Genomic DNA, 12,805 nt, shown 5'->3' with positions numbered 1-12,805 from the left:
CCAGAACAAACAACCTGGGGTTCCTGCCCCACCACTCCTCTCTGCTGATTTCTTTGGGGGTAAAAGACGATGAATGTTTCTGCTCAGTGTTGTCATTAATGCAGTGATGGGGTGCTCCAAAGAGCTTAGGCTTGTCCTTCTGCTATTTAGTCCCCAAACGTGATTGCTGGTTCACAAAGCAGGAGATCAATCCAGTTCTTAGTACTTCTGATGATGTTGGGTGTTGCATTTCATTCACTTTTGGGGTGAGTTGGGTTAAGGAGTATTTGGAGGAACGGTGCCTCCTGTCTCCTCTTCATGGCCGTGGTCCTACAGCCAGAGCCCAGATTGTGCTGGGAAATGCCTCCAACCCAGAGCTGCCAGGGTGTGTTTGCAGGACAGCAGTGCGGTGGTTAATTCCCACACCGTTTGCTCCGTTTATCTTGGGCTGTTTTCCTGAGGTCCTACTCCAAGCCAACCAGTTCCCCTGCAGTAGGAAAGGAATGATTTCACTCAGTTGCTTTTTGCAAACTGCCTTCCCCTCCTCCCTGCTTGGGAGAGTGTGTGGGTTTGCCTGGGTCAGTGTTAGGGCATCCCGGGCAGTTGGGTCCTCGTGTTGTTTGGTTTTGATTTCGAGAGGAGGGTGAACTTCTCCCTCTTGGATTGATCTGTTTGCTTTTGAGCAAAGTCTCAATAGTTTGATCTTCACATCTGCCCTCCCCCTGAGGTTATGAACACAAAGAAAAACGATCATGGGGCAAGGACAGGAGTGAATGTGGAGCACTGGTGGGGTCCCGGTGTCTTCCTGCCCTGAGCTCCTCCAAGTGCAGTAGTTCAGTGCAAGGATGAAGCTCTGGGTGCTGCAGTGAGGGATGGGCTGTAATGTGAGTGGTAGTGTGCTTTGACCTGTCTGTCACAAATGTGCACTGTCTGTGCCTGTAACTGTGACCACGTTGTGTGGATCCTCATCCTGGACTGTAAATAGGCTATGGGAAAGTCTCCAGCTTACTCGGTAGCTTTGTTCCAGCAAACCAGGCTTTCCTGTGTGTGATTTGCCCAGTGACTGCATGGGACATTATGGATTGTAATTGCTTCACAACTTCCTTGTAGAAAGATGGATGGATGGAGGAGGTAGCACACAGGGAGGACTGGCTCTGGTGCAGGGATCCCATTTACCCCACCACAGCACCCTGGGTGCTGGTGAGGCTCCACTGGGGTGTGAGACTTGGTGGTTGCAGAGCACAGTGAGGTCTCAGTGGAGGATTCCTGTGCTCCTTTGCGTGTGTCTGGATTGCTTTTTCCCCAGAAGTCAAAGCACTGGGAACGTTCAGGCAAGGCTGATGGTGCACCTTCTTCTTGTTCTCTTGGAAGCTTTTCCTGTTGGTCTCCTTGTGCCTCTGCTTCTTTCTTTTTTTCCCTCTGTTTAAAGGGCAGAAAGACTCCCTTGATCATCTGATCTGCTTGAGTGTAAAACACGATCCCTCAATGTGGCTGCCTTCACTGACAGCCCGTGCCGCTCGGGGTTTGTGACGGTGCCTTGAAACACTCGCAGGTGACAAATCTGATTTGCCAAGGGAGATCTGATTTAGCTGAGCACTTGTGGGTCTGCTGTGGATGTGCTTGGAGACAGAGACAGTAGCTTAGTATGGCAGACTAGAAGGACCAGGAAGAAGTGATGCTCTGGCTTGTGGTCATTGTCCCTATCTAGGTTAGAGTTGAACTTCTGCCTTGGTGTGGCATTGCCAAAATCCTTATCTTTTTGAGGTAAAACTGGTCCTTGCAGATTTTTTTGGTCCTTCAGAAGAGGAGGCTGGTTGTATCTCAGCTTTTCTTCTGTTGAAACCAGCATCTTCTTACTGCTTTATTCCTTCTTTTAGAGACAGCTGGAAGAAAGGGTTCGTATCGGAATAATTGTCAACGCTGTGCAGAATTCTGTCACGTTTGGGCAGTTGCAGTCTTCCAGGCCAGGCTGTCACTGACACTGGGCTCTAGATGGCAAGCTTTGTGGTGGGAAGCTCAATAATTTGCTTGTCCTGAGCTAAAAAGCAAATAATTGAGGCCTCCAGCTCAGCTGCACAGCAGCAAAGACCACATGGGTGGAGGAGAGGAAGCTGCAGTGTTTCCCTCTTCTGACTTGCCCCCGAGTTTCTGCCTGTGCTGCTGCTTTGTTCCTTCTCAGCATCTCTGCTCGCGTGAAGAAGCAGAAGAGCAGCGTGGAAAATAGAGCAAGGCAGCGTGGGCCAGCCAGGAGTGGCGTTCACTGGAATGGTGAACTGGGTCAGAAGAAATAGCAGAGCTGTGAATTCAGCAATTTTCATCCTTTACATCGGGGGGGTGGGAAGAGCCTTGGTTTTCCATCCTCATTGGTGGGAAGGGGTTAGGTCTCACTCTGTTGCTTATTGCCTTGTAGGGCCTGAGTGTGGGGCAAAAGCTGATTTAATTCTCCTTTGAGTCTCTGCTCTTTCCAGTTGTCAGGATGAGTACAGTGTATTCAGTACAGCCATGAGTCTCCACAGCATGGAATTTTTAATCTTTGCTTCATTTCTTGAGCAATCCCCTAAACTTAATCATTATGTCCTGCAGGTAGAAGCAGAAAAATCAGATGAGAATGGTCCCTTTTTGTTATGTTTTTAGTGTTTTATTTTAGAGACAATAGTGAGATTTATAAGAACAAAGAACTAGTTCCGTGGCATTGTGCAGACACTTCTGTTTGCAGGGGCTGCCTCTCTAGCAAGGAAAAAGTGTGTAAAAGTGCCTGTCTTAACAAGTTATCACTTCTTTCCCCTCCAAGATTATGTACCAGTCCTGCTATAAAGTTTATTGACCTATGAGGAATCCCAGCACAATTCACTGGAGTGTGCCTTAGTCTGTTCCTGACATCAAAGCCTTCCTTCACCACCCCTTTGTTTCAGTGATAGTCCCCAGAAAAAGTGGTTTAGGTGGATGTGACTGGGGCTGTCTGTGACTGGGGCTGTCTGCCCCAGGGAGTTCCTCAGGAAACCTGAGCCAGAGGGCTGTGGAGAGGCTAGCTAATTGTAAAAAATCCTGGAAAACCGGAGGTTGGAAGGGGTGCAGGAGGTGACCTAGTTCTGCCCCTGGCTTGGAGCAGGGCTGGCTTTGATGCTGGGTTGTGCAAGGGTTTATTGGTGGCGTTTTATCCAGCTGGGTTGGAGTCCACTGAGAGGGAAGTGTGCCATTTCCCTGGCTGCCTGTCCTGTTTTGGGGTTGGTGGCTCTTGTCTGTTGGTCAGGTCTTTGGAAAGTGCAGCAATGGGTTTGGGGTCAGTATTGGAGAGAGGTGGGCTTGGGCTGATGGTGCCTTTTCCCATGCAGGGTGAGCAACTGTAAGAGTCCTTTGCTTAAACCTGCTCTGAAAGCTTTATCCAGGGAAGACAGGCTCAAGAAAAGAGCTCTTTGAGCCCAAGGAAGGAGGACTGAAAGCAGGCTTAGGGCCTCTTGCATGCCCAGCTCATGGGTGTTGTCTTTTATTCCACTCTGCATCCCTGAGCTCACTGCTCTGCTTGGCTGGACCCAGGCATTGGGCAGTGGTGGCTCTGCTGAGCTGCCTGTCCCCCAGGTCAGTCCAACCTCTGTGACAGTGGCCATGGCACTTGTCACAGCACCTTGTGTCAATTGTAGGTGACCACAGCCTGGAACTGGGAGGAAAACACACGTTAGTGTATTACCAAGTAAAGCAGAATAAATCATTAAATTTTATTTTAAGATGGAAGAAAACCCTTTTTTTCCCTAGTTTGGCATTGCAGTTAACCTAAGTCTTATTTTTTTTTTTCCTCTGTGAAGTTGTTTCAGTTGGTTAGTGTGCTCAACCTGTACTATCCTGTGTCCCTGTGCTGCTGGACATGTGAAAGGGAGCACATTGCTCTGCTGATGGCAGATGATATTCAAAAAGAGCTATTACTGCATTGTTTCCCCATGGTCTTTGATTTTGTAGCTTTATGAGGTTGAGCATCTGCCAGCCAGTGTGTCCAGGTATCTGGGATTTACAGGACACTCTACAACACCCTCTCTTTCTGAAGAAGGAGAAGGAAAATTTGAGTCTGAAAAGGTTGGAGAGTTTAGTTGTTGGTTTGTTAGGTTTTTTATCTAAACAGAATTTTAACAACTTAAAGTTTTTTGGTGTGTCCTTAATAGTATCTCACCATCTGTCTTGTTGTCAGACATGTCTTAATACAAGCAGTTCACATCCTTGTGGTGTCCAGGGAAGTTACAACCAAATGAACAGCACAAGAAGGTGTGGTCTATACGTGGGATACAGTAGTGGGGCAATGCTTCAGCTCTGCCTTGTATTTGATGCTCAAACATTGTTCTAATGTGGAGCAACCAACAACTCAAGAGTAGTTTTCTGTCCCTGGCCTTTGGGGAAAGCTGTTAAAATAGGAGATGCTCTTTAGCTGTTAGGAAATGATGCATCTAACTGCGCTGAATGGAAAACTCGCTCTGCGGGAGGTAATTTTAGTAGCTGGTTCATTTTACTTCGGGGGAATCTGCATCTGGCAGATGAGGGAGGCAGTCCCTCACCAGGCTGCTTATATCCCTGGGGGTGTTAGAGGCTGGCTACTATTCCCAAAGCACTTAAGGTTCCCCCCCCCATGAAAGTGCAAAATGTTGCCGTTGTTGTCGTGACGCAAAAATAACAGACCTCGTAAAATTTTGCTGGGGCCTTCCTTACAAAAGACTTAATTGTGCAGGGAGGGCTGGCAATATTTATTTGCATGCAATTTCCTGCCCTGGGGAGCTAGAGATTGTAGAGGACAAAGGACAGATGAAGGGTTGGAAAAGGGACGCGATTGATGGAGGTGATACTTGGCACACATCGTGCTGAGGCCATGAGTTTTGTGGGGCTTTTTCTTCTTCCTTTCCCATGCCGGATAGTTCACTTATTGCCTTGTTTTGTGCTTTACTGCACATCCCATGTAGCCTGATAATCCTGTGCTATTCTCTGTTCCAACCCCCACCAAGGTCCTGTCACCCTCCTTTGTGGCAGAAGGGAGACTTGAAAGGTGGTTCTTGCAGGTCGTGTTCCTACTAAAATTAAAAGTTTTGTCTCTTAAATTTGGATGCAGGGTACAGTTAGTGTGCCTTCATAAATATTCTAGCTCACAAAATTCCATCTCCGTAGTGGCTAAATGAGGTTATTTTGAATGGCTCTCTAAAGATGTGACTTGATTTGTGGGACATTTTAAAGGGAAGAGCCTTCTGTTTCTCAGTGTGGATGAAAAGAGCATTTAACTTTTTTATTTCTGAGGTAAACAAAAGCATGTGCTTTTTCAGGGAGAACTGGGGAGGATTTGTATTCAGCCTGCAAACATGTTGTAGAGGTAAACTGGGGAAAGAACCTCAAGCCAAGCAGGCAGCCGGGTGTCTGAGCATCACACCTTGCTCTCGGGTGGTGTGTTGGCAGCAGCTTTGCAGTGATGTTGGCACAGCAGTCCTTGCCTGGTGTGCTTCAGCACATGCACACTGTGAGCCATGTGAAACTTGCCATGTCCTGCGGTTCTGGTTTCACACACACTAAACATCAACTCGTAAAAATCATCTCTTCAGGCTCCTTGTTGAGGCTGTAACACGAGAAGCAGCGTTAGAGTCAGATTAGTAAAGCCTGAAGTCAGATTGTGATTTGTAGGACTGGGGAACAGTGGTGACATTTCTGATGCTCAGCTTGGCCCTCTGACCCTTAAGACCATGTTACAGCCATCCCTTTGCCTTTTGTTGTTGGATTGTTCGTGTCAAATTTGGGATGGGCTGGAGCTGTGCTGCTGGACTGGATGGGGTGGGCTCTGTCTGAAAGCCTTGGCACAGCCGCAGCCGTGTTGTGCCACACTTGGGAAATTAAAGTGTGTTTAAAGTTGTCTCTAATGGTAACATCAATCTGCATAATAACAGTGATCTTCTCCTTTTGCCTTCACAGAAATGGAAGCGGTTTGGAATTTGCAGAAGCAAGGTAAGGGTGTTGGAAAGAATAAACAAACCAAATTGCACTGTCCTGCTCTGTCTGTTGGGATGGGGGATGAATGAGAGTGGATTGTCTGCGTGTCTGGAGATGCCTGAGTTCAGTTCTTCAGTGCCTACAGTTTGTAGTCTGGATTTATCCGTGTTTCATGTCACTAAAATTCAGGACAGTAAGCTGTGCCATAATGGTGGGGTGTTCAGAGAGAAGCAGAGACTCTACAAGAGCAATAAAACCAGAATTAGATTTAATGACTCTTCCCTATGTGTATACAAAATTGCTTTCTATTTCTGGTGCTGGGTGTCACATCCAGTAATAACTTTTATTCTGGTGTATCCCCACAAATCACCTGAGAAGAGGTTCTGTGTGGGAAGAGCTGCATATGGAGACTCATGTGGCTGCTCTGGGGGAGCCAACCCAGGCTTGGGGTGTGTTGGCAGGAGGGGGGTCCAAAGGAAAAGTCTGTTAAGGTACAAGTACCATGCAGATCTCTTGTGTTTATCTTCAGCTTGTCAAAAACTTAGAATTCTGCTTTCTTTCCAGATCCCAAAAGGATAATCACTTATGATGAAGCCATGGATCGCCCGGATCAATGAAGGTAGCAAGACAAGACTGCCTGTTATAACCTTTCTACAGCATTTGTGCTGTTCGTGGGGGACAAAAAGGCTTTTATGCTCCTTCTAAATCTTCAGTGCAGCAGAGGAACCATAACTAGAATCACAGGATAATATATACAAATATATATATAGTTATTTAAAAGTGGCAACTGAAAGTAATTAGACTTCTTAAGGAATCTGAAAATTTATTTCAACGAGACTACACACGTGATTATTTAATCTCCGGTACTGAATAGATTTTTTTTTTTCATTTTTGTTTTGTTTTGTTTTTGTTTAAAGAGTGAATGCAAGTGATTAAGGAATACAGACTCAATTACAAGCCCGGTTTCAAAGTTCCTGCTGTCGTCTACATGGGCAACAGCAACCCACTGGAGAGGCATTTCCACTTGACAAGGTTTCTGTTTCTTGTTCTGTGACTGTAGTGACACACTAATCACAGGGAAATCAGGATGATTCACCATCCTTCATCTCCCCTTTCCCTTTCACCTCCCCCATTTAGTTTCTTTTTTTTTTTTTTCTGGTTTGTTTTCCATTGAATGCTGGAGAAACGCCTTGAAGTTTGCAGAGTTTCTTTTTTTTTCCAGAGAATTATAAGCCGCATGTTTTGCCAGGAGTAAAGCAGCAATCCTATGTGGGGGATATTGTCTAAAACGGCTCGTTCTGCTGAGGGAAAGATGGTAATACTGCAGTTCTAGGATGCATGGTGAAGTCACACAGTTGACCTGGCTCCTGTTACACATTGGACTATTGCAGCTGAAGAGTTATTTCATTTTAAAAGACAACGTGGAAAAATAAGCAATCTGTTTAGGCATTTAATATGGGAAAAAACAACAACAACAACAACAAAAACCCCTACTGTTCCCACAGTTTAATGCCATTGTATTACTGGGAGCAAGAAAAAAAAAAAAAGACAAAAAAAATATCTTCTGCTTTCAACTGTAGGTGCTTCATATTTGCTCTGTCTGTCTCCTAACACTAAATGTGCTGGATTTTTTTCCCATTTTCAATGGAAAACTGAAGAGGAATTGAGTTCTGCTAACTTTCATCCTTCTTGAATTATTTTTTCTCTTAAAAAAAAAAATTAAAAATAACAAAAAAAAGAAAAAAGTTTAAAAAAAAAAAAAAAGAAAAAAAAAGAAAAATGGGAATTTGAATCCTTTTCAATTTGTCCATAGAACGCCAATGGCTGGGCTTCCTGCCCCTTGGAAATGCTCTTTTATATTTTAATGCAGTCTGTGTATTTCCGGGCTCTGCTTCTAATTATCTCTTAATAAAAATATATTTTATTACAAAAAAATGGAGGACTTAGGAATGAAAATAATAATTTAAAAAATAATTAAAAAAAAAAAAATCCCAGGGAAAGGAAGGCTTCCTAGCAGTGGTAGGGAAGGCTGAGCAGAGTGCAGGCTCCAGCTGTGTAACCCACTCTGTCCCATTGCAGCTTGTGTCGAGTGTCCAAATCATCTGGGGGTTGGGTAGTTTTTCTGGGTTTTTTTTAAAAGATGGAACGGTCACAGGGTCCAGTGCAAGAGTGAGAAGTGAATAAAGCAGAAATGGGTTTGCTGACCAGCCCCAGCTCCACACATGCCCAATGCTCATTGTGGGTGTCTGTGGCTGAATCCTGGCTCCTGGTTATCAAGGTCAGCAGCAGTTGGTGTGTCCTAAAATTAGTCTGGACCCTGTGGGGCATTACAGGAAGCAGATAAACCCAAAACTTTTGCATACCCCTTGTGCTTAGATTTATCCATCAGGCTGGTGTCTGGTCACTAGTGGGGTTCCACAGGGCTCCATCCTTGGCCCAGCTCTCTCCAAAGTCTTCATTAACAACCTGGACACAGGACTCGAAGGGATACTGAGTGAGTTTGCTGACCACAGTAAAGTGAGAGGATCTGTCACCTCTCAAGGGCACAGAGGTCCTGCAGAGAGACCTGGATAAATCAGAGAGATGGGCAGTCACCAACTATATGGAGTTTAGCAAGGGCAAGTGCTGAATTCTGCACCTGGGACAGGGCAACCCTGGCTGTGTGTCTAGACTGGGGAATGAGATGCTGGAAAGCAGCACTGTGGAAAGGGACCTGGGGGTGCTGGTCCATGGCCAGTTGGCCATGAGTCAGCAGTGCCCTGGCAGCCAGGAGGGCCAACTGTGTCCTGGGGGGCATCAGGCCCAGCATTGCTGGCCCGGTGAGGGAGGGGATTGTCCCTCTCTGCTCTGCCCTGGGGCAGCCTCACCTTGAGTCCTGGGGACAGTTTTGGGCACCACAATATAAAAAAGATATTAAGTTGTTAGAGAGCATCCAAAGGAGGCCATGAGGATGGGGAAGGGTCTGGAGGGGAAGCCATATGAGGAGCAGCTGCGATCACTTGGTTTGTTCAGCCTGGAGGACACAGGGAAAAGCTCACTGTGGTCTTTGCTCTCCTCATAGAGGCAGAAGAAGGGCAAGTACTGATCTCATCACTCTTGTTACCAGTGACAGGACCCAAGGAGAGGGCCTGAAGCTGAGTCAGGAGAGGTTTAGGATGGATATCAGGAGAAGGTTTTTCACCCAGAGGGTGGTTGAGGACTGGAACAGGCTCCCCAGGGAAGTGATCACAGCACCAAACCTGTCTGAGTTCAGGAAACATCTGGACAACGCTCTCGGGCACATGGTGGGATTGTTGGACTGTCCTGTGCAGGGCCAGGAGTTGGAATCACTGGTCCTGATGGGTCTTTTCCAACTCAGCATATTTGATGATTCTATGATCTGCTTTTTTGTTTTGTTTTGTTAATTAGGAGTATGTAGCATGTGTTTTTTTAATTGTTTTTATACTTTTAATAAGATTGTTCCTGAATGAGACTCTTGGGTTCATGGTGGGACGATGAAACTGAGTTCTGTACCTTGTGTAAGACGCTTAGCTTTCTGCCACGCTTAGTTTTAAACGTATGACTATGGATTGCCTACTCCATTTGATGTATCAACCACTATATAGTATAATACTGAGTGTGATACTATATAGTCATCATGTATTGTATCAGTCCAGGTTCAGAAACTTGTGGTTGGCCAGTCGCAAATAGTTCTGTTTCACCTATAAACTGTACCACCTTTACAGGTGTGTGTAACTTTGAGATGTATAACATGTTTACAGATGTGCCCGACATCTAGTCCTCCGACATCCCTATTTTAATTCTGTTGAGTCTCCCAACTGCTTGCCAAAAGTCGGAATTGCCTCCGGCTCCACCGGCGAAGAGCTGGGGCATTCCTGAGCTTTAAAGTGTTGAACAAACTGGATGGTGGGGACTGGGAATATTAAGGTGGAAGAAGTGTTCTTTTTCCTTTTTATTATTATTTTCAAAAAGTTGAAGGCTAGTAGCAAAGTTTCCAGTTTGTTTTACTGGCTTTAAGGCTCTGCTGTGTATTTATTTGCCTTGTGTAGTCACTTGTCGCCTTAAGGGCTAGGTTCCATTAAAAAAAAAAAAAAAAAAAGGAAAAAAATTGCAAAAACACCCTGTTTTGCTTCCCTGGGGTCTGTGCTGTCCTGTACTCCTATCCCAGATCTGCACTGGGGGCCGGGGGGATGCAGGAGCTGAGCAGCACTAACCGGTGCTGAGGACCCTGCGCCTTTAGAACGGTCTGAGACTTGCTGAATATTGGAGGACTCTCATCTTGACCTAGTCCAGTCTTTCATTTAACTAGCAAAAGAACTGCTGAGAGAAACATGGTTCAAGCAATGGGTTGGGTTGGTTTATCCCTGATGCTCATCCCTGTGGCTTTGCCTCGCTGTGCGTGGCCCCTCGCCAGCGGGACCCATCCAGAAACACCCTCGGCAGCACCTTCTCTGCTGTATTTCTGACCATCCTCTGTTCAGACGTCTGTCCTTCTGTCTCCGTGAGCTCCATGGTGTGTGCTCAGCGCTAAGCAGTTAGGAATTCCTCTCTCTCAGCTCCTGTAGCTCCAGCTCCCCAGGATTTCTGGGATAGACTATTGCCTAGAGCCAGGCAGGACCGTGGAAGGAACTTCCTTGTGCTGTCGTGTAACTCGCCCTGTGCTGTCTGCAGTCCTCCCCAAGTCCTCACACAATTCTTAACTGAGCACTTATTAAAAATATCTTAAGATTTAATCTGTTTTCTGATTATTTTTGTGTAAACTTATAAAAAAAAAAAAAAAAAGAAAAAACCTGAAATTGAGCTGTGACTAATTTAGCACATTGAAATAACGATAAGGTGTTACCGATAAGTCTCATGTTTTGTTTTTGTTTGACTCAGAGTATTAGTACTGTAGCATAAACCAAATACAGCCTGGGAAGGGGAGCAGCAGCCTCCTGTCCTGGGTCTGCACCCGAGGGTGTCTGTGGGGGCGAGGAGCCGGCGGTGCGTGTGAGCATCTGATGTGTAAGGAGAGCGAGCGTGTATTTATTTGTGCCATTGTTTTCATTACACTGAGTAAAGTAAGTTTTAAAACAAAACCCCCCTAAGTATGTGTAGTATTGGAAAGTGGCACTAAGGGTGAGATCATGACCTATTTTTTTATTAGCTATGAAGATACTAATTCAGGTTAAGGATTCTCTCTCATTTCTGTTCCTGTTGTGAGTTTCCTTGGCAAACTGTGTGTTTACTGGAGTGAGGATTCCTGTGAGGACAGGGGCTGTCTCCTTTCTCCTCTGGTCATTCATTCCCCACCATTCCTCCTCCACCAGCAGGTTCTTCTGTACAGGGTCTTGTGTAACAGAGGCTGAAGTGCCAGCCAGATCCAGCTCGGAATCTGCGTGCTCTTTGGTGGATCAGGGGGCATTTCATCTGCTCCAAGAGGTAATTTAAAAATTGCTCTCTGTTCCTGGTGACAGTGGTTTGGGGCCTTCAGCCTCTGCTCTCTCCCACTTCACCCATCTGGTAGATTGGCAGTGTGTTTCCTTTCAAGGTTTGGTTGGAGTTTGGTTTTGGTTTAAACCCACCACGATCCTCTGTGAAACCTGTTAGAAATCTCTTTTCTCTTTGACCAGTGGGTAGCTCCAGGGCATGGATTCTGCCACTAACCCACTTCGAACCTTTCAGAACCATTAAATCCCACTGTTTGCCTTCGGTAGCTGCTGTGACCTTCTTCAAAATGTGGAAAGAAACCCCAATTCTCATTAGGTTGCAAATCCACTGTTTGGTGGCTGGGAGCGGTGATGGGTGAACCAGCCAGCTAAAGGGAAAGGAAAATTGCTTCCTGCTGGGAAAAAGAAAGAAAGAAAGAGAGATGGAAGTTGTCCTCCCAGTTGTGCTTGTAATTAGTGCTTTCACACTGTAGCACCATCACATCCTTTCCCAAGTGGCCAGTGGGTGACCTTGGGGACATCTGGGAGCAGTGGCATTCACAGCCGTGTTTCAGAACTGCTGGTAGTTTTCCTGTGCATTGTTTTTGATCTTGATTCAGCATCTTCAGTAAATTGCTATGGTGTCCCAAGCTTTCAGGAGTCTTATCCTCTCATCCCTAGAAGATTTTTCTTCCATCCATCCGTTGTGATTTGTTTTCCTTACAGAGGCTGTTTACAAGGGAGATGGTTGAGGTCAGGAGGGAAGAGAGCAAGGATTCACCCAGTTTAAAGCTTCTAGACATTTTCACAGTGGTGAGGAAGGCAGGAGAAGGGCTGGTGTCGTGGAGTAGCTGAAAAAGCCAGAGTAATTCTAGCTTTGGCCACCACCAGAGCATTTTTCCATGTGGAAAAGCCCTAGTGGAAGCAATTGGAAAGCAGGAACCTGGGCTGGTGGGAAGGAGATCTCGGTGTGCACTGTGGATGTGCTGCCTCCCAGGGATTACAGAGCTTTAGAGGTTTGCCCAGTGCATGTTACACCCAAGGGTCAGGCTGGCTGCCTCTGTCCTATCTGAGATCCTCAAAAGTGGCATTGCAGAGCCATGGATGTCTGGGGAGATACAAGAACCCTGTGGTGGCCTCATGTCCAGGGCATGAGCCTGTTCCCTGTCCCGGGACAGGAGCAGGAGTCCTGCCTGTGCCCACACTGGGGGATGCTGAGCTGGATTTGTCTTGACTGTTAATGAGAAAGCTTCATATAACGTGTCCAGAGCTCTAAAGCCATTTTGTAAGATAGCAGTGTCCCTTTTCTACAGCCTTATTAATGAGTAGAGTATCTTTAAAAAGAAAACAACAACAAAAAAAATTGCTCATTTCTTTCTGTGGTATGAAACTCGTGTACTGCGAATTTCTGTTTAGTAAAAAGACAATTTACAGTTTTCTTAAAAAACAAAAAACCAACAAAAAAACCCAAC

At 45.9% G+C, this 12,805-nt stretch overlaps 1 protein-coding gene across 3 annotated transcripts in view; it reads left to right on the top strand.

Moving 5' to 3' along the window:
• Positions 1-12,805, top strand: part of NUFIP2 (nuclear FMR1 interacting protein 2) — a 19,500-nt gene extending 6,695 nt beyond the window's left edge. The window contains exons 3-5 of one of the 3 annotated variants that reach the window (XM_064677508.1): positions 5,908-5,940; positions 6,490-6,544; positions 7,148-12,805. In XM_064677508.1, coding sequence (XP_064533578.1) covers positions 5,908-5,940; positions 6,490-6,542 — 86 coding nt within the window. In that variant the 3' untranslated portion in view covers positions 6,543-6,544; positions 7,148-12,805. Of the gene's footprint in view, positions 1-5,907; positions 5,941-6,489 lie in introns of all 3 variants that reach the window. The other 2 variants (XM_064677507.1, XM_064677506.1) reach the window with 2 other exon arrangements.

This window comes from Pseudopipra pipra, chromosome 21, assembly GCF_036250125.1.
Source record: "Pseudopipra pipra isolate bDixPip1 chromosome 21, bDixPip1.hap1, whole genome shotgun sequence".
Lineage (NCBI taxonomy): Eukaryota > Metazoa > Chordata > Aves > Passeriformes > Pipridae > Pseudopipra > Pseudopipra pipra.
Note: the sequence above shows the minus strand (reverse complement) of the source record. Positions and strands in the feature narration are given on the sequence as shown.